This window comes from Magallana gigas, chromosome 8 (genome assembly GCF_963853765.1).
Source record: "Magallana gigas chromosome 8, xbMagGiga1.1, whole genome shotgun sequence".
In the NCBI taxonomy this organism is placed as follows: Eukaryota; Metazoa; Mollusca; class Bivalvia; order Ostreida; family Ostreidae; genus Magallana; species Magallana gigas.
In genome coordinates, this window is record NC_088860.1 from 25,938,988 (window position 1) to 25,959,462 (window position 20,475).

General features: G+C 33.8%; 1 protein-coding gene across 18 annotated transcripts in view; it reads right to left on the reverse strand.

Moving 5' to 3' along the window:
- Positions 1 to 20,475, reverse strand: part of LOC105331086 (cilia- and flagella-associated protein 46) — a 48,051-nt gene that overhangs the window by 21,693 nt on the left and 5,883 nt on the right. For 7 of the 18 annotated variants that reach the window (XM_066067927.1, XM_066067915.1, XM_066067922.1 and 4 more), the window contains 28 exons: positions 20,267 to 20,347; positions 19,767 to 19,790; positions 18,852 to 18,951; positions 18,429 to 18,527; positions 17,904 to 18,094; positions 17,650 to 17,746; positions 17,116 to 17,247; positions 15,122 to 15,239; positions 14,445 to 14,471; positions 12,424 to 12,553; positions 11,955 to 11,975; positions 10,623 to 10,757; positions 9,925 to 10,156; positions 9,414 to 9,547; positions 9,103 to 9,315; positions 8,511 to 8,769; positions 8,021 to 8,170; positions 7,782 to 7,892; positions 7,415 to 7,593; positions 6,998 to 7,129; positions 6,711 to 6,882; positions 6,270 to 6,428; positions 5,938 to 6,008; positions 5,735 to 5,810; positions 3,175 to 3,282; positions 2,762 to 2,927; positions 2,148 to 2,177; positions 1,472 to 1,504 (listed from right to left, as the gene is read on the reverse strand). In XM_066067927.1, coding sequence (XP_065923999.1) covers positions 1,472 to 1,504; positions 2,148 to 2,177; positions 2,762 to 2,927; positions 3,175 to 3,282; positions 5,735 to 5,810; positions 5,938 to 6,008; positions 6,270 to 6,428; positions 6,711 to 6,882; positions 6,998 to 7,129; positions 7,415 to 7,593; positions 7,782 to 7,892; positions 8,021 to 8,170; positions 8,511 to 8,769; positions 9,103 to 9,315; positions 9,414 to 9,547; positions 9,925 to 10,156; positions 10,623 to 10,757; positions 11,955 to 11,975; positions 12,424 to 12,553; positions 14,445 to 14,471; positions 15,122 to 15,239; positions 17,116 to 17,247; positions 17,650 to 17,746; positions 17,904 to 18,094; positions 18,429 to 18,527; positions 18,852 to 18,951; positions 19,767 to 19,790; positions 20,267 to 20,347 — 3,380 coding nt within the window. The remainder of the gene's footprint in view (positions 1 to 1,471; positions 1,505 to 2,147; positions 2,178 to 2,761; positions 2,928 to 3,174; positions 3,283 to 5,734; positions 5,811 to 5,937; positions 6,009 to 6,269; positions 6,429 to 6,710; positions 6,883 to 6,997; positions 7,130 to 7,414; positions 7,594 to 7,781; positions 7,893 to 8,020; positions 8,171 to 8,510; positions 8,770 to 9,102; positions 9,316 to 9,413; positions 9,548 to 9,924; positions 10,157 to 10,622; positions 10,758 to 11,954; positions 11,976 to 12,423; positions 12,554 to 14,444; positions 14,472 to 15,121; positions 15,240 to 17,115; positions 17,248 to 17,649; positions 17,747 to 17,903; positions 18,095 to 18,428; positions 18,528 to 18,851; positions 18,952 to 19,766; positions 19,791 to 20,266; positions 20,348 to 20,475) is intronic. The other 11 variants (XM_066067929.1, XM_066067921.1, XM_066067917.1 and 8 more) reach the window with 9 other exon arrangements.

The following is a 20,475-nucleotide window of genomic DNA, read 5'->3' on the forward strand; positions in this document are numbered from 1 at the left end:
TTTTAAGTTGATCATAAATTCATAATGTGGTTTTATAACCAACTGGTGGCCTCAATTTCTGCGGATTTTGTGAAACACAATTTCAAGGATATCTTAATTCTTAATTCAATGCCAACAATCCTATTAATACAATATGTTATAAGATATTCTACTTCTAAATCAATGAACATTTAAGTTCATAGACCAAGTAAAAAAAAAATTTGGTACATGTATTCCATTAACATTGATGAAACAACAGCATGTGGTAAAACACGGCTACAAACAAAGTGCCGGGGATACGGGATAAGTGATTCTCATATATTAAATTTACTATAACTGAATAATGTTTATCCAGGAAGATTGGAAGAAATTTCCAGATTCAAATAAGGGAATTCATCTAACTCTGCTGTAAGCATGAATTCGTTATATTAAGTGTGTTCGCTGTAGCCATGTTTTACTGTAATGGCACAAAAAAGATAGAAGAAATGTTGCAGACTTTTCATATTTCCAAAATACTGAAGCTTAAAGATTCTATTTAGAGAGTTTGAGACTACGTGTAAATGTTTGGTACAATGATGAGAAGTACCAACATACATTTTTTAAATATTTGTTTAGAACTAGCTACTCAGCATACCGGTACTAGATAATTACTAACCAAGAAAAACAATGCATTCTACAATCATATACGCATACCACCCAAGAAGTAAATATAGCATTTGACTAGCATATATATCAAAACTTAGTCTAATACTCTACAGATATATGAGATTTATGATCTTAAACATGTACAAATCTAAACTAGTACATCACATGTACAGGAATACTACAGAAACCTAAAGGTTTTAATCGTAATTTGACATAAAGTGTGCAAAATCAAAGGACGACATGAAAAACTAAAGGGTATAGTGGTCGTGTCAAAACAAATATGAACAGAACGCTTTACTGAAGTAATACCGTATATATATTTTTTTTTCACGTGTCACAAAATTTGCCAAAATGGGGAAAATGTGTAGCATTTTTAATTAGCGCCAGTCATTTTTTGCGATTTAAAAAGTTTCTTATAGAAAATAATGCAGAATATAATTTCTGCGTATTCAAAAATTTGCGATTTAAAAGACATCGAGAAAAAAGCGAAAATTAGATCATCATGAAAATTACTGGATATATGGTATTACAAGCATTTAGATTCACTGGAATCAGGTTTAAAACTACACATAGTCACATACATTGTATCAGTAGAGTACTACGAAGGATTCATGAAGCATTTCAGTGGAGATGCTTCGCAAAAAAAATATGTGTGCACACAAGTTGTTCACATATTCAATCCGTGCATTAATTATCAAACATTCAAGTGAACACATTGCAAAGTTTGAAGCAAAAGTTGTGAAAATGATCTCTATAAAATCAGTATCACTGAAACGTTTGCTACAACAGCTAAAGAGCCTGTGTGCAAGGAGTAAAGTAAAGAGTGTGAACTACTTTGATTGTGTACCTTTCCCACGTTTCCCGGCAGACCCTTTCTTTGCTGTGTATAACAAAACAAAACACGTCAGAACACCCTAATATCACTGCTGTGTGTCATACCCAGCCACATCAACATTCGTAACAAGTGTCCGTGTTTACAATACTCGTGCTTCATGCAAATTGACAACATCCATAATGACAGCTTGTTTTTTTATTATATACAATATCCATCAGCAATTTTTTTATATTTAAGTTCAGAAATGTGTTTTTCTAGACAATATCAAATTGAAACTTAAAAATGGAAATATGCCTAAATCCATCCAAATTGCAACTTACAATAATACACGTATTCATAAAATTTTTATGAAAGGAAAAGCAAACGGTATAAGCTTTACTAGCGCTACATTTAAACATACATGCAATATATTTTCAATTTTTTTCTTAGCATATACCCACTCAAAGAATAAGAGTAATCATTCAGATATTTTAATAATTAAAACCACATTTTAAGAAGCTTATATGCAATTATTTTAAGACTATTTTTTTCAAGAACTCAGCAACAGTATCTAGACACATCATACAGTATGGATATTTCATTTACATTCGATTTTACAAGCATTGGCTGCCAGCAGAAGCAGACATTTCTGGCCCATACCCATGAGATATACGAAGTATAGATAGACACTTATAGGTAAAGCACTTACGAGTAGGTTTTGATTCAACTGAAGACAATGCTGTTGTAAGGAATATTCAGATCAAATTCCAAATTCAAAATCAATTAAAGGTTAACAGTAAAATGTAATTAAAATGTGAACACAATATACTATAAAGCAACTTTTATTTCCATATATGAGAACTTTCGTAAGGTTCTCAAGAGCCAACCAAGTATATTTCCTGCCATGATCTAGTCTTTTAGTGTTTCTTGCATTTATTTGTTAAAACCATAAAATATAGACTCCATCAATTAATTAGTAACTTTGACCAATAAATATTTAAGTATAAGTCATTGTGAAATTCATGTGTAGTTTATCAATGATTACCGGTAATCCTGAAATGATTCTTTTTGCAAATATAAGCTTATTTACAGTATAAATGCATGTGTACCTATTCAACACTCTTTTATTTAAATTCTTATGCATGCACTATTAAACTATTTCAGTTTTACATCTCTGTGGTATCTGAACCTACCGTTGTAAATTTCAAAGTACTCGATCCTCCTAACTCTAACTACATGTATCTGTATCTGATTAAATGATAATCTAAAATATCTGATTAAATGAATGAATTAACAAAGAAAAGTCTATTCTAATTTTCAGACCTGCTTCTGCCTCCTTTTTGAGGTCCGTCTCTGTCTTCATGTTCAGCATAATGTCCACCGCCCATTCTAACTGATCGATGGCGTCCTGCAGGGGGAACTCATTGGAGTACAACCATTGTCCAAACTCCAACAGATAATCCACCTTAAGCCACTCATTACTGGGACTCTGAAGTGGTCAGTAATCAAGCATTTATCAAATAATTTAGATACCATGATCATGCAATTCTATTTACAAATCATCAAGCATTTATTATAGATCTATCTACTAAATTAAAAATTTAGTTTTCCACAGCATATAAACTTCTCTATTTTCAAATAGATGATGGAAAATCAAAAGACAAATCAATTTTTAAAATAAAATTTGCATGTGTAAAGGAATGAGACAATCAGAAAAATGCTACTTATATACTCACATTAAGTGCTTCGATGGCCGCCTGGTAGGAAATAAGTTGCTCCAGAGTTTCCTTTGAGCTCAAGGCTACCCTTCTCCACATGTGAGCCACATAGTCCTCACTTTCATCCTGTATCAGAAAAATTAGCCAATCAAATCACATACTGGGATAATTCTTAAAGATCAGCTAATCAAAAAACACCATTCTCAAAAATCAGTCAATCAAAACACACAAATCTTTTTCTCAGTTATATACATATAAATACACAAGTACTCAAAACTATATAAACATACCTTATTCAGAAAATATCAATCCAAGAGAATATAAACATGTTAGTTATGAGGTATTGTTCAAAGCTATCATCTTAATATTCAATGTTTTCAATACATGTATTCAATTTGTTTCTCCTTAATCTACACTTGATAACAGTAAACTAATTAATTCTAAGGGTTTCTGATTATAGTGTGATCATACGACAAACTGTTATAGCTACAATATTGTCAAATTCAAGTCAAACCTGACACATCATACTGTGACATTTGCCTGTATTTCATACCCCAATTTTAGCTGTACACAATCTACCGATATTAAAGTACATGTGATTTTTTTTTTCTGAGGTTAAACTAAGAAAAACAAAAATACTAATGAATGTAGAGGTTTTTTTACTCTCTACTGTACACTTTTATCTACCTTATACTGGAAAACAAATTCTGGAAAACCTTTTGCTGTGTAACATCTTTTTCTTTAAAATACAGTAAAACACGGTTATAACAAAGCGCCAGGGACAGACAATTTTGTTTAGTTATAAGCGTAATTCGTTATATCCGTCAAGTTTACAACATGTAATATAGTCACGGGGAATGAAAGTCACTTCGCTGTAAGCGTCTATTCATTATAAGCGTGTTCGCTATAACCGTGTTTTACTGTAATTATTCTATTGTAAATAAACAGGGTCACAATCGAGAACTTAATCACTGGTTGGAACATGATGAATTTCATATACGTAAGTATTGATTCATTAAATAGGAGACATCTATTTCAAACAAGTTTTATGATGTTTACCCTGACACATTTACATACTGTAAACCAACAATTATTCGCGACAACTTTATTTTGCGAATCATCTGAGATTAACTGGTTTGCGGCAACTAATTTGCACGACCAAGCCTTATCCACACCTATTTTTTCATTACAACATTATTATAAATACTGGTCCGCGTCGAGAAATATTTGCAACAATGAGGCTCCCGCTAACTTTGCGAAAATTTCTTGCATGTGAATAAAAGTTGGTTTACAGTATGTGATTATTGCTAATATGTACAGGGAACATGACTATTTGCATTTTTTAATCAAGGCTTTTTTATGCCCAACAATTTCCTTCAAAATAAAAATCTCATCATCTTTGAGGAAAATTTAAAGCTGAATAGGAAAGTTGTTTCCACGTTTGATAATGTGAGAGTGCAATACAGTTTCTGATAGCACATGGTGAGATCTGGCTGTCAAACCATTCCATATACATGTATCTGTCCATGCATGTGATGTGAAAAAAATCTTATTGAAGGTAGCATGCATTCTGTGAGAGGAGTTTTAACTCTAATTCAAATTGGGATACAAGAATCTGGAATTCAAATTGCCAGTTTCTATCTTTTGCTTTTTATTTTCTACACTATCTGAAAAAAAAAATCAAGGTGAAGGGAAGGAGTGGTAGATCTGGAATACATGTTTTTGTGTTCAATGTAAGCTCTCTACATATTGTCATAAAATTTTATGATTAAGCTACATTTTCTAGTTTTTACGCCTCTCATTGTTTACCTCTTCCTGGCAATGCAAATAAAACATCAGATTCATAAGACAAATTAAAATAGTTTTAATTTCAAAAAATAATAATTTTCACACTTTTCAGATATAAAATATGAGAATTACTTCACAAATGCTATTAAGTGGTCTGGTAATACCATGAACAGCGGTTGACTTATATTAATTAAAAATAATTTTAAGTTGCATAGGAAGTGATTCCATCAAAAAGAGTAATTCTGATTTTTTACAAGTCTAGACTTTTAAAATAAAGGAAGCAAATGCACACATCGTTTATCACGATTAACTTAAACAAATATAAATATAAACCCAGATTTGAAAAAACTGAAAAATAAGTTTACTGTAAAATAAAATAGATATTTATCTTTAAATTATGTAGAGTATAAAAAATAACCTATAGGGGAAAAAAAATCATCGCATTATTACACCATATCAAAATAATAAGATTGTCACACATTTGGAAAGAGAAATTTTAAAAATTAAAAAAGAATATTTTAGTTATATTTCACTTACTCCTTCTCCAAAATGCTGATACACATGACGTAATTATATCATTTATTATAATAGCATTAAAACAGGGCATACATATATAGACGATTACTCATTGCACATTTCTATAAGTTTAGAATAACAGCAAATGAGTTTTTATCTTTTAAAAGGACAACTTAGATGATTATTTGATGATTGATATTCAAGGAACTATGAATTCACAAATTAATTGTTATCAAAATGTTAATAATAATCTTACAAATAAAATTCAAAGTACCTTAAATTTCTGGATGTCCATATTGACCCTCCGTCCTAGTTTAGCTTTGGTCATGACTCTGTGCTTGAATATAAGTCTGAAAATGGCAGCATAAGAACAATTATTATAAGAAGTCTCAAATACGTACCAAATGGTTATATCCTGCAATATGAGTGCTATAATTACACACAATGTCTATTGTATAGAATAAACATTATACATACAGCCTGTGCTTGGTGCGAGGCATGTCATTAATGGCTTGATCCATAGCTTGGAGTCCTTCCTCCCATTGTTTCTGAAAGAAAAAACAACAGCAACATGAGTGGGTTCTCTCTCTCTCTCTCTCTCTCTCTCTCTCTCTCCTCCCCCTCTCTCTCTCTCTCTCTCTCTCTCTTTCTCTCTCTCTCTCTCCTCCCCCTCTCCCTCTCTCTCTCTCTCTCTCTCTGATATACAATATTTTTTCTCACTCTTAAATATATTCAGCAACATTAGATTAGTGCTCTGTCTCTGTGAGAGTCTGGATATTAACTCATTGACAGGACCTATAGATGGATACCTTGTCAGCATAGGACTGGAACAGCACTCCATACATGGAGGCCCTAAGAGTCAGGTCATCCTCTGGGCTCCCTATAGTGGAACTCTTTGGCTTCTCTGGGACAGTTTCCACCCCTTGGTCATCTTCCCCTCCTTCCTCATCCTCTTCTTCAGTCTTCTCCTAGAAATAAAGAACTTCAATAAGATTTTTGCTTATTTTTACATGCATTGTACCCATAAATCCAGTGAAAACAGTGATATAAGGTTATTAAACAGCAGAAAAAAATTAATATGAAATTTTGATGCTAACAGCACTAAACAGTGAGTAAATCCTTAATGGTCATTTGCTAATCAAACCCTAGAAATATCAAACAAACATGCATATTTTCATTTCTTTAATTCTTATTACCGGTAATTTTATGTTCAAGTTTCCCATGATGCATTAAGACAAAGTTATATGTACCTCTGTCTTCTTGACTTTCTCTGCTGTGGCTGTAATACATTGTAGCATCACTTTGATTGGCTCTCTCAGAAGCTCTCTTTCTATTGGCTGGCTGACAAGTGGGAGAGATGCATTCCAGTAGTGACGAACAGCTGTCATCACCAAATCATAATTTTCTGCATTTCTTGCAAATCTGCCAAAATAGAAGGAATAGAAACAAAATTAAAACAGAAAATTTATCACCCTTTGCAATCAAAAGGTAAAACTATAAACAAGGTTTTCAAATAAAGGAAGATGCTACAATGTACCTAGCACTGTTGAGGAAAGCCTCCAGGGCTTCCCGTCTGATGGCGTTTTTGCCAGACATGTTGTCGATGAGACTCTGTCCTAGAACCCCGCTAGCATAGGACAGCATTTCTTGTTCCACTGAATAGCGATGACTGAAATGTATACCATAAAACATCAAGATGAGGTGGTATATGCAATAGGTCACAACTTTTTTTCTATAAAGAAGTTAATAGAGGGATTGATAAGAGAGACTGAAACAAAATATCAGAGTCAACGAGTGCTAAATGCAAAGTAGTATACAGAAGGTTTTGATCTTTTAAAAAAATGAAGTTCAATTAATTTTAAAGATTTGTTAAAAACCAAGTCTATGCTGAAAAAATATGTAAAAAAAGAATTTTCAACATTAATTTATAATTTGCTGAAACCAGTTTGCTTACGCATCCATTTTCCTGTTCTTTGGCTGTGTGCCAACAGTGGCGAATCTGAGCGCCTTCTTGCTGCAGCGCACCACCAGCTGGTGGTTCTTGCTCTGATAGGACAGGGAGGCCAGGCGGGTCCACAGCTGCAGCTCCACAAACTTGTCTGACCACTTACACTCCTCTATCATGTTGGCAATCTGGGGAAATTGAGGAACTTTACAATTAATACAGGGCCTTGGCAGGAGCATGTCGAAATGCTTTAATAAAGTCTCTCTGACATATGAAGCAAAAAATATGCAGACCTGTATGGACTTTGCCAAAATATGCAAGTTAATTTTCACTGATACATTGCTACCAGTAGTTTAAGGATATATCTCTTGATTACCTCATTGACAGCGGGGGTTTCCTTGAACTCCATGATTCCATTCTTGGAGACGTGCAGGAGTTCCACAGCTACAATAGCTCGAGTCATCTGCCTCTGACCTTCAGAGTAGGGCTACAAGGTCCAACATTTAAATAATTTAAGGATAATTAAGAAATTTTAACATATCAAAGCTAACAGAACTTCCACAATGTAGTGAGTAGTCACAAATCAAGACATTTCTGTCATTAGAGTCCCCTGACCTCATCATCAGCTCCTAGTGTTTTGGGAATCTGTTGTTGTGCCATCTGCTTGGCCAGTACCCAGGTCTGTAGGAGAGGTTGTCTCACTCCAATGGGTACGACATTGGCCTCCTTACTCCCATTGGTCACTTCTATGGCATAGTCACACACCTGTGAGGGTCAATAATGTTGATCAATTTAGGAGGAAAAGAGAAAGAGGACTATATGTACAATATGCAAATATCATTTCTCTTTTAAAAATCTTGATTATAGTACATATTAATCAAATCACCATGAAACAACAATTAAAAAATTTTGATTAAAAAAACTTATTCAAATACAGACACAATATTATTATTTTTACAATAAATTCCAAATCTTTATATCTGTATGATTTAACTTTCCTTGGGCAATCCAAATGGGCAAATACATTTCTCTATTAGAAGTACATGTACTTGTATTGCAAGTAATGAAAAGTTCAAAGTATATAAAAATGAGACCTCATACGAACCTCGATAGCTTTCTTCAGATCCGGCATGGCCTCGGGGCTGATGGTAACCTGAGTGCTGGGGGCGGGGGCCTTTCCCTTGGTCGGGGAAGCAGCAGGAGGGGCAGGCTTGCCCCCCTTTTTCCCTCCGGCGGGAGACTGGCTCACTGTGGGGGAGGGGGAGGAGGGGTCCTGCATTTCTTTGTCTGGTTCTGCAGGAATCCAGGGATACATCAAGGCGTAAGCCAATGCTCCACAGATGTTCACCAACATCATGGTTTCTCTGAAGAATGGAACAATTTTCTTTAGAAACATAGGTAATAGGGCCTAGATTAAATGAGATTCATTAAAAACACCGACAAATTTAAATTTAGTTTAGGAATTCTGGATAAAATTATACATGTATTTCTTTATCATTATAATATGTACTCATGAAATGGAACATGCCATATGGGCTGAGAAAACCACAGGTGCTAGTATTTAAGTATCTTTAGACCAGGGTAATTTTTTTTTCTTCTAAAGCCTAACATTCTTCAAAGCCCATAGTACTAGTTCAGTATGAGCTTTACCATAAATAGTGTCAAAGACAAACTGGTTTTTTTTACCCTTGACCTACCCATCATGCCCCACTTTCTTGATGCCCTCCACGACCTTTGTCAAGGTATCCATGACCTCTCGGTGCCTCCTCTGAGTCAAGACATGGTTGTTGTAGTTCCAGATATAAGCAGCAGCACTACAGACCAGCCATGGCTCCTCTAGCTCCACTCCCAGTTCCAGTCCACGCAGGAAACTCCGAGTGGCATCCGCAGATAACGATTTGATCCAGTCACTGAAATTCATAAGTCAATGTATAAATCATTATTTTGAAAAATACAAAAAAATAAAGAATATTAATGTCTGAGTTAGATCAAATTGATTAAATCATACCAGTATTCAATCCAGTCTGGGTCTTCTTCAGGTTTCTTGGCGACATAGCCTTTGGGACGCTTGCTTTTGTCCACTGGTGGAATAGGCATGTCATTCAATTGTACACCCTCAGTCCTCAACAGATGAACTGTGGCCTGTCAGGTAGAAATTTAGAGAATGCCAACTTGAGTTTAACAAATTAAACCATAATTTTTTTAACTGATGGAAAAGATGACACTGGCTATATCAGAATTCAAAGGAGAAGCAACTAAATGGTAAGAAACAAATGTACACTTAAATTAATCAAATTCTTTGAGTTCATAGAATATCCCGAATTTCAAGAGTTTTAGAGATGTCTTTTTGTTTATAGAAAATTTTAAATCATCTAATAAGCATAAACACTGAATAAACATTCAAAGGATTGTTAAATTCTGGGCAAGATATATCCATGAAATTCACACAATTATGCATGCTTGAAAAATCTGCCTCATGATGCCACAGTAGTGATACACAATTTTTCCACAATAATTACCTCCCCCTGAATAAAAGCGACTTCGGCGAGCATTCTAATGAGGTCCTTGTCGTAAAGTGGAACCATTCTGTCGGGGCTCGTAGGGCGACTTCCCGGCTGTGACTGCTGTGTCACCATGCGGCTCTTCCTGTCTGACATATCAACAGTAGAGGGCGCCACTTCACCGCCAGCAGACATGGATGACTGCTCCGCGGGAGGGGCCGGGGTTTTGGTTTTCTCAGCAGGTTTTGGGCTGAAGTATTTTTGGGAAAATGAATTTGCTTAAATTTATAAAGCAGACCTTCAATCCAAAATATGAATTTAAATAAGATTTAAGTCAGAACTTTGATACTGGTAATTGTATATATGGTTGAATTTCTTCTTCACATTAAATAATTAGTGTAACATATATTTGAGGATTTTTTGCATATCTTAAGTTACATGATTTTCCTTCTCAATCCTAAACAGACTTAAAAATGAATCTGTGATAAAAAAAAATCCAATGTCTTGTTGTCAATATTTTGTAAATTCAAGTATAATTCATTGGCAAATGGAATTCTTTATTCTTATTTCCATACTTTACTTTATAATTCATTTCAATAATATATTAGCTTATACTACCAGTAAAAAGTACACTGCATTTTCATGAATACACATGTAACTTATGTCTGCTATAGAATTTCAAGATAAAACATTTTCGATTCCATAGCCATATATACCTTTCCATTTTTGGTGGTGGGACATTTTTCCATCGCCCATCATCATACAGAAGACAGAATCGTGCGGCAACACGACACACGTCCCATACTTCCTGTTTTCGGGCCGTCTTGGCTAAGTCACCCCAAAGTCGAGCTCTACAAAATCACCCAGTAAAAAGTTAAAAGGATTAAAATAGAAAAAGGAAGGCATTTGGAGGTGTATGGAGCAGTATTGATTTTAGATATTCTTATCATCCCCATCAAATCTATGTCTCCCTGGCAATTGTCTTCCTCTGCCAAATGTCATTTCCCATTCCCCTTTATCATTTGAATACTGATTTTGTATAAATTTTATTCATAATTAAACACCATTAATTAGTTCGCACTCTACATTCTCATGCAATCAATTCCACAGATAAGCTCAGGGAATTTTAGTCAATTTATAAAAAAAAAATTTTTGTCAATCTATCATGCATGCAAAGTTTCAATCAATTCACAAAACATCATGCAGGCATCACTTAAAACAATGCACTGTCAGCATCTATTATACACAAACTGGGTAAAGATTTAGACCTAAAGTGAGTCCTGAAACTGAGATATTACTGGATATTGTAAAGCTTTCCTTATAATTACATGTACCACTTAATGATCGAGGAGGACACATGATTTGATGTGATCTATCAACTGACAATGAACCAATGGTTTATATACAATGTATAAGACAATACATTTTTTGACAAAAAATGCAGCAGGATTAAGAGATTATTAGATGAATGATCTGGCTAATATGTGTATAACAATGAATAACCAAAACAAGGGAAAATTCTAAATACACAAGTAATTAGTAAAATAATTGAGTATATGTTTATACATGTAAAAACAATTCGGAAGCACTTAATCAAGAATGATAATTGTCGAAACCCAATTTAAAAGAGAAGAGTGTTTTAGTAGTACATATGTGTACATTTATTCTACACTAATAATTATTTTACAGGAAGTGTCTGCTTTATCGCCAATTAATTAATATTTATGATCACATGAAAAAGGATATCTAACACAAATGATGAAATATAATATATGCAGGTAGCACTAATGGAATGTCTACTAAACTTATGATCTTCTATCAGTTCTATATATACAATCATACACGTACATCAGTTTAATCTAATTCAAAACCTGGTACATGTATTCATTTAATTTTTGTTTCTAGCTGTCAACATTACATTACATAATCAATAATTAAGAAACAGTTACTATATTTTATTCATTATTTAGATCCAAGCTATGAACACACAAGTAGCTGACTAGACAAATAGGGTTTTTAGCTCTAGTTATAACCACACAATACTCAACTGTTCTCTATCATTTTCAACTCTGGAATCAATTCATTAACTTTTATAGATAGAAAAAATAGTTTCATAAAAATCCGCTCTACACTGAAAACTGTTCAGTACAAGATACGAAATAGTTATATTCATAATGAATACTGTACAGGTAGAACATTGTCAATGTAATAAAAAGGTAATAATTTTTAAAATTAAATAAATGGCAATAACATTTCATATTTTGATCTTTGAATTGCGGTCAAATTTTGATAAAAGGATCCATACGATCTCTATGGTAATAAAAAAAGACTTTGTCGTAGAGGGAGCTCATCTGAGTTTCATAACCAGGCCCCTGTACCAAAACTTATGGAAGCCCGCTTTTTATCTTGGTCTCACTTCTACAATAGGAATTTATATGGAAAAGTGAGACTTTGATAAAAAGTGAGCTTGTCGAAGTTTCATAGCCACTGGGGCCTGGTGTTTGACATGCCCCTTACCTCTCCCTGTCATTTTCATCCCCCAGTCTCTTCAGGTGTCCCTCAGCTTTCCTCACACATTTGTTGAACTGCCGAGCCTTGTTGGCTAATTTCTGAATGGCCGTCTGGGGTGCTTTGCCTCCGGTGACATCTATGAAGATTGAACAAAAAAACAAAAATGATCAGCAGGTAATTAAATGTATTTTTCATATACTTTTTTAAAAGCATTCAACTGCATAATTTTTTTTTTTACTTTTGAATTAATCACATCTCTTCTTGTTAGATTTCATAAAATTAATCCTTATATCTCAAAATAGGGAAATGATAGTAGTTTATAAAAAATTGTACAAGAATAAAGACAGGATCAATTGAAATATCATAGAAATTGGACCCTAAAACCAACAATTAGTAACTGCCTGTTTTATCCATCTCCAGTGCTAGAAGAGAATTTAATTGTTGACCATATGACCAAAAGAAGTGAATGAATATACATTAAGGGTGGTCCTGCTTCTTTCGAACATTTCCCCAGTACTTCAATTTATTATCATAAATAATTACAAGAATAAATGATACCCTAGCTATATCTGTACATTGCACAGACTTTGTACATTTATAAAAGACCTCCAGCATCAGTAATGTTAAACTTTACATGCATTTTTTAAAGCAGTAAATAAAAGCTGCTTAACTTCTACATCATGCTAATTACTCAATATATTACTGGTAAGTAAATCTGATCTGTAGTTATTCTTTACCAACAAATAAAATAGCTATATTAATAATTTAATTTCATAATCTTGTTGTTACTTTCAACAGGTGACAAATACATCCTACTGTATATCTATGTGCTGTCATATTTTTCCCTAATGGTCTAATAGTGACATATTTCAACTACATTTTTTTCAGTACAATCTAACAAATGCAGATCACTAATTAACCATTAATTCACATTAATACAACTAACATCTGAATATATCAGACATACACGAAATATACAATATTTTATCAGTGATATTATGCTATTGTGTATTGTCAGATAACAATTATATGTATTTCTAAAAAGTGGCATTTATAATTTTCTCTTTATAGATTAATATGACAATTAAATATTTTTCATTAGGAGTACTGTAAATTCCTTATTTTTTACACAAGTACCTAATTCTGTATTTCCGCTATTTTGTATCAAACTGAGAGAATATATAACTTTGAGCACCAATTTTTTGTTACAATTTCATATAATTCAACACTGTCTGAAAAATAAAAGCATGGTTTTAAAATCTGTGAGGGTTGCTTCTCGCGATTTTATGCAGATATTAATTCCTCTGGATAATAAGGAATCTACAGTATTGTGCTAATTATACATGTAATCTATTTCAGCACTATTGGCTGCCATGTTTCTCTGTTCTCTATAGGCCTGTTCTATAATTTCATTATTATCCCAGTTTACTTTTATTATAATAAATGAAAATATTTCATTGATCAACACATAACTATATAATGCTAAATTCTGTATACAAAACACACAAGAGAAAAGATCTTGAGAGTTTCTGAAGACTAATTTGCTTTTGTGAATATATCAATTTTAAATCATATTTTCCTCAACCCTTTTTTAATTAGGAGAACAAAATAAATTTATATCTAGTACTAAAAGGGTCATTCTTCTCCATTTATCCTCCTGGGAGTTTTTGTTTTTTTTGTTTTAAGGTAGAAACCATCACAAAATTTTGTAAAATAAAGTTAAACTACTAATTATCCCAACATAAATGAACAGCTAACAGAACAGAACTATATAATCCAGCCAATGCTTGGAAGTCATACTGTACACAATCCACACAATTTCCAGATTCTGTTTAATATCTTACAGCCTTTTTTCACAGAAAAACCCAACAAATGTCAAATACTGTATTGTGATCGATATTCACATAGAAAACAGAGTTACATTTAAGAATCATTAGATTACATAGATAAAAAAAATCTGGAAATTGGCACATGTACTAAAATGATATCTTGGATTAATTTGAATTAGGGTGTTCTTAGACTAAAACCTTTTTTGTTTTCATCCAATTTTTTCTCTGAAATAAAATTAAAGCAAGCAAAAAATGAGAGTTAGAATAAGTAATGTTGATAAGTTTTGGACACACTGAAAGCAGACATCATAATAATGAACATGATGATTTTTGTACATAAGCAGAATGAAGTCCATTGTGTCAAAAGCATTATTGTAACTTTACATCCTTGCATTTCTTTTCAATAAAGAGAAATATGCATGATCAGTTGTTGGATTAAACACATACTATGAATACATCTAAACTGTCAAAATAATTTGTCATGCCGTTATGATAATTAAACAAATCAAAGTCATGCATTTATTTACTTATATTCCCTTACTCAGCAATAAAAGAACATCTGCAAAAATGTTCACGATGAAAAGAACTTAATTCAAATACATGTATACAATCAAACATAATGAGATTACAAAGGACAATGTAAAAGACAGAACAATGTGAGGAAGTAAAAACATTTGCAGAATAACAGTTTCAAAATACTTTAAAAAGCACACACAAACATATTTTTCAAGAGTTTTAAAAGGAGTCAGTCATATATTTGTTTGCAATATTTATTTGCAAGGAAAATAGATGAAAAAAACTACCGGTATAAACCAGAAACAAACGGTGTCCAGTCTCTATTAAGGTTTGAATTGGGTGTTGACAGAGTTACCTACCTTTGGTGTCACTTTCGCTGTCCAGCACCAGCTGGAAGGCGTCCGGAGCCAGCGCCTCCCCCACCTTCACCAGCAGCGACCTCTTCATTCTCATTGTACCAGAGTCTGCCTTGCGGGCCTAATGATTATAAAAAAATTTCAAATCATGCATGATAACACAAAGTTATTTTCTAAAAGCTGATGGATGGGAAACAATTTGTAGATGAAATAACAAAAGAAATAAAAAAAATTCATCATGTTACTGTCAATTTGGAAATCACAATTTGGAGGTCTATGCAGTTTAAAATTATTAATTATAACATTTCTGGAAAATAAATGCATACTAGTATGATATGTTGTAACAGTATTTTTTTAAACAAAGGTTAAGAAATAAACAAGAGGCCCAGGGGCCACATCGCTCACCTGAGCAACAATTGCCTTAATTCTGATCAAATTAGCATTACAGTATCGAAATATCTTGACAACTGAGTACAGTAAATCTTGCTAAAATAAATTTGAAAATCTGCCAATTTTTATCCACCTCTTATTTTTTGGTAAATACCAAGCCCCTTTTGTTGTTGTACCTGTAAGAAGATTTTTCTCTATTCCTATATACCCCCCCCCCCCCCCCCCCCATTTCGTGGCCCCACTTTTTTCTAGGGAATCATGGTTTCATCAAACTTAAATCTGAATTACCTGTATTTCACACTAAGTACTCAGTTTTGGACCGAAAACTTTCCCAGAATATTTTTAAAGATTTTCTCGATATATTCCTATGTAAAAATTCAAACTGCCATCACGGTCCCGCCCTACCACTAGGGACTGTGATTTTGCAAACTTGAATTTATACTACCCGAGGATGCCTCTACACAAGTTTAAGCTTTTCTGGCCAAAAAGTCTTTAAAAAGAAGATTTTTAAAGATTTTCACTATATATTCCTATTAAGTAAAAATTCATCCCCCATTGTGGCCTCACCCTACCCCTGGACTATTATTTAAACAAACTTGAATCTATATGATCTGGGGATGCTTCCACTCAAATTTGGGCTTTCCTGGCCTAATAGTTTTGAGAAGAAGACTTTTAAAGATTTTCTCTATATATAAAAAATTATCCCCCATTGTGGTCCCACCCTACCCCCATTGACCATGATTTGAACAAACTTGAATCTACATTATCTGAGGATGGTTACACGCCAATTTGAGCTTCCTTGGCCAAATAGTTTTTTAAAAGATTTTCTCTATACATTCCTATATAATAATTTATCCCCCTATTGTGGCCCCAACCTACCCCCAGGGACCATGATTTGAACAAACTTGAATCTACACTTCCTGAGGATGCTTTCATTTTAATTTGAGCTTTTCTGGGCTAATAGTTTTTGAGAAGAAGATTATTAAAGATTTTCTCTATATATTCCTATGTAAAACTTGATCCCCCAATTGTGGCCCCACCCTACCCCCGGGGACCATGATTTGAACAAACTTGAATCTACACTTCCTGAGGATGCTCCCATTTTAATTTGAGCTTTTCTGGCCTGATAGTTTTTGAGAAGAAGATTTTTAAAGTTTTTCTCTATATATTCCTATGTAAAACTTGATCCCCCTCTTGTGGCCCCTCCCTACCCCCGGGGACCATGATTTGAACAAACTTGAATCTACACTACCTGATGATGCCTCCACACAAGTATAAGCTTTTCAGGCTGAAAAGTTTTTGAGAAGAAGATTTTTGAAAAATACCAACAAATTTTCAATAATTCTCAATTATCTCCACTTTAAAGAGGGCGTGGCACTTCATTTGAACAAACTTGAATCCCCTTCACCTAGTGGTGCTTTGTGCCAAATTTGGTTGAAATCTGCCCAGTGGTTCTTGAGAAGAAGATGAAAATGTGAAAAGTTTACAACGACGACGACGACGACGACAGACAACGGACAAATCGTGATCAGAAAAGCTCACTTGAGCCTTTGGCTCAGGTGAGCTGAAAAGCACCATACAGTCTCTACTAAGGTACATGTTATTACCTGTTCAATTATCATGGCTGCTATATCCTCTGCCCTGTCTGGTTGCTTGTACAGCTGAGCTCGTAGTTCCAGTCTGCGTAGAGAAACCTCTAGTCTCTCCTTGTACAGACCCCCGTCATCCAGAGCCAAGGCCTGTTTATACAAAGAGAAAATAACCAGAAACACTGGAGAGTAGATCTTTAACACATTTTTGGAGACATTAAAAAAACATAGAGAGTGGATCCATAGAAGAATCTATCAAAATATTTTAATATACTTGGGAATTCATCTCTGAATACATTTTGAAAAATAAATGGCAGTGGATTTATCATTTATCCTTATCAAGACATTGAGAAACTAGAAAGTGAACTGGGTTATCATAAAATCTTTTCAGGATTATGTTTAATTAGAAATTTAAGGCAAGGGATCGCCCAATGGCTTGGTTATCTTCATGCATATTCAATACAAAGAAAATTAATCTGATGCCATTCAATAAAAGAGCAGCAAACCATTGCAGCAACCTCTGACTTTGACATAAGATAAGGTACCACTGACCTTAACAAGATGCTCCATGGCCACCTGGATTTGCTCCTGGTCCTCTTCACACTTGGCAAGCTCAGTGTGGATCTGACATCTCAAGCTTATCAATAAACTAAAAGTAGAGGGATCAAATACTGTCATCATTGAGTATATTGTACTAGGTTTACAACTAAAATCAGAAGAAACATTTCTTTTCACATTAAGAATGAAAGAGAGCACAAGTTTCACTCAATAAACTATCAATATTTCAGAACTATGTGGCCCCATACCTTTGTATGTCCTCAAGAGCGTCTGCCAGCAGGGTGAGTGGTTTGCGGACATGTTTACGGAGGTTGGGCTGTAGGAGCGCAAGGATGAGGTTCCACTGGGTCACACAGCCAGCCTGGATCACATTGGGGTCGCCCTGTCTGATGGCATTCATAATGGTCTCCTCACACCTCTTGATGGCCTGCAGTCTCAGCTGTAGTATATATCAAACATTTATCATCTTCACAAGTCAAAGGTTTCTGTTTTGTACTCGAAGAGGGGACCCTTAACACTTGAATGCAAAGATGCTCTAGTCCCTTATTGCTCATTGCTTTAAGACTTTACAATATAAGCGTTACAATGATTCATACAAAATATTTCCACTTTTTAAAATCTAAAATAACAATTATCATCTTTTACATATGTGACATTCAATTTTCGCATCATCATAACCCTTGTCACACTATACTGTATTTATTTAATTTTGTATCGAACTAAATAATAAACGAATAGAATTTCAAAATATTTTAAAGGTGTTTTATACATACATCAACGACAGACTTGTTGAAGCTCTCTTGTTTATCTCCCAGGCTTCGGACCATCAGTTCACACTGTAGAAACTCCAGCTCCAGGTAAAAACTGGGGTCCTTCAATCAATCAACGATATATTTTTTATTTCAATCAATGAACGAACAGTAGGAACATGTGGAAACTTTTTGTCAACATGTATATATAACTATATATATACAGAAATTATGTCAAATCAAGTAGGTATTATGAATAGAGTAGTCCCAAATGGTCAGTGAACATTTTTTAGCATAAAATTGAAATTTCTATACATGACTTGACATGGTCAACGAGTGCACAAAATGATAACCAGAAGAATTAATGAGAGATGAAAAAACCCCTCATACTCTTATACAACTAGGCTCTGTTCTTGTACTTCTATTTTAGGGTAGTACTATACTTACTTTAACAACGCATGTTTTCATATGGTCCACACAGTCTTGGGCCAGATCAGGAAACTCCAGTTCAATACAAAACCTGGCCAGCTCCAGAAGCAGGTAGGGTCTGGAAGGACACAAATTGGAGTCAAAAATACATGACATTGCACAGGTATAACACTGAGAGGGAAATATATACTGTAGACAAGGTTATTTTCGCCCCTTGTTATTTTCGCCCTTCTTTACGGTTTCGCCCAGTCTTGAATTCGCCCAGACATAGATTTGTTTAAAGAGAGATAATTTAAGACCTTGGAATTTCCCCCGTCTTAAATTCACCCACTGACGACGAGGGCGAAAGGGGCAAAAATAAAACGGGGGCGAATATTTCCCTGTATACAGTAAATACCATGGTAGCCACTCTCAGTGCGAAAATAACAATTCAACATGGACCATATTCATATCCTTTAATATGAATTTTATAAACTCTAACTCTATTGAAAGCAAACTATTTTACATATGGAATGAAAATAAATTCAGCATGTATTAATTCAAAATGTGTGAGCGAGCTGATAAAAAACAATTTAAAAATTACAATAAATCTATAAGCAGTGGTGCTGGATATTTACATATTCTAGAAACTACTGTTACATTGAATTTAAAAATGAAAATTTTGCATATGCATGAATACCTATTTTCTGATAAAAAAAAAAAAAAAGTCAAAGAAAATATCTGAAAACTGGAAGAAAAAACAACTATAGTTATCAAACAAATCAAATGATATTTCATATTAGAAAACTTGCAAACAACTTTGGCATGCAACATTTAAAAGACTCACTCATACATAAATGAAATAAATTTTAAATCTTTCAAAAATAAAACAGGAACATATATTTCTATTTAAAACTATCAAAACCACTCAAACGATGCAAACTTTAGCCGAACCTTTCTACGTCTGACAAGTCGGTTCTGAAATCATATCAAGTGTGCGTTAAAACTATTACCTACAGTCAATCAATGGAATAATGTCAATATGGTTCTTAATAATTATACTGACTTAAATTCCAAGTATAAGTAATAATCAAGAACGCATTCTAGTTATCTTGCTTGTAGAATAAGCAACCCCATATCTAATGATATATTTAAAATATTTATATTTTTCTCCTTCAGTAATAAAACCAAAACATGTTGATATACTGCTTCATGTAATCCTGTTATACCCAACCAAAGTAGGAAAGATTTAATATCTTGAGCATGTAATTTCATTGTTTGTTGCAATCTGCATGCATGGTCTGCATGTACATGGATTGATACAAGGTATTCTAACACCCTATACATATTATCATATTCATATAATATATGGTAAATGGACTTCACATATAATACTGATATTTTTAAGACTTAGAGAACTGTTATAAGAATTATGGACTTTGACGAGGACTCACTTATCTGCACTGTCTGCGGCCAGTCTCTTGGTACTGGTAGGGGTGGGGGTCCTTCGCCCTGCTCCCTTGGTGGGGCTTTTCCTGAGGAAAGGTCATTAGTACATAAAGCAAGTGAATCTAATATCAAGCAAAGCTGGTCTTTTAAATTATTCAATTTTTTTTTCTACTATTATCAATGTTTAAAATAAGTTAAACTATGCATAAATAAA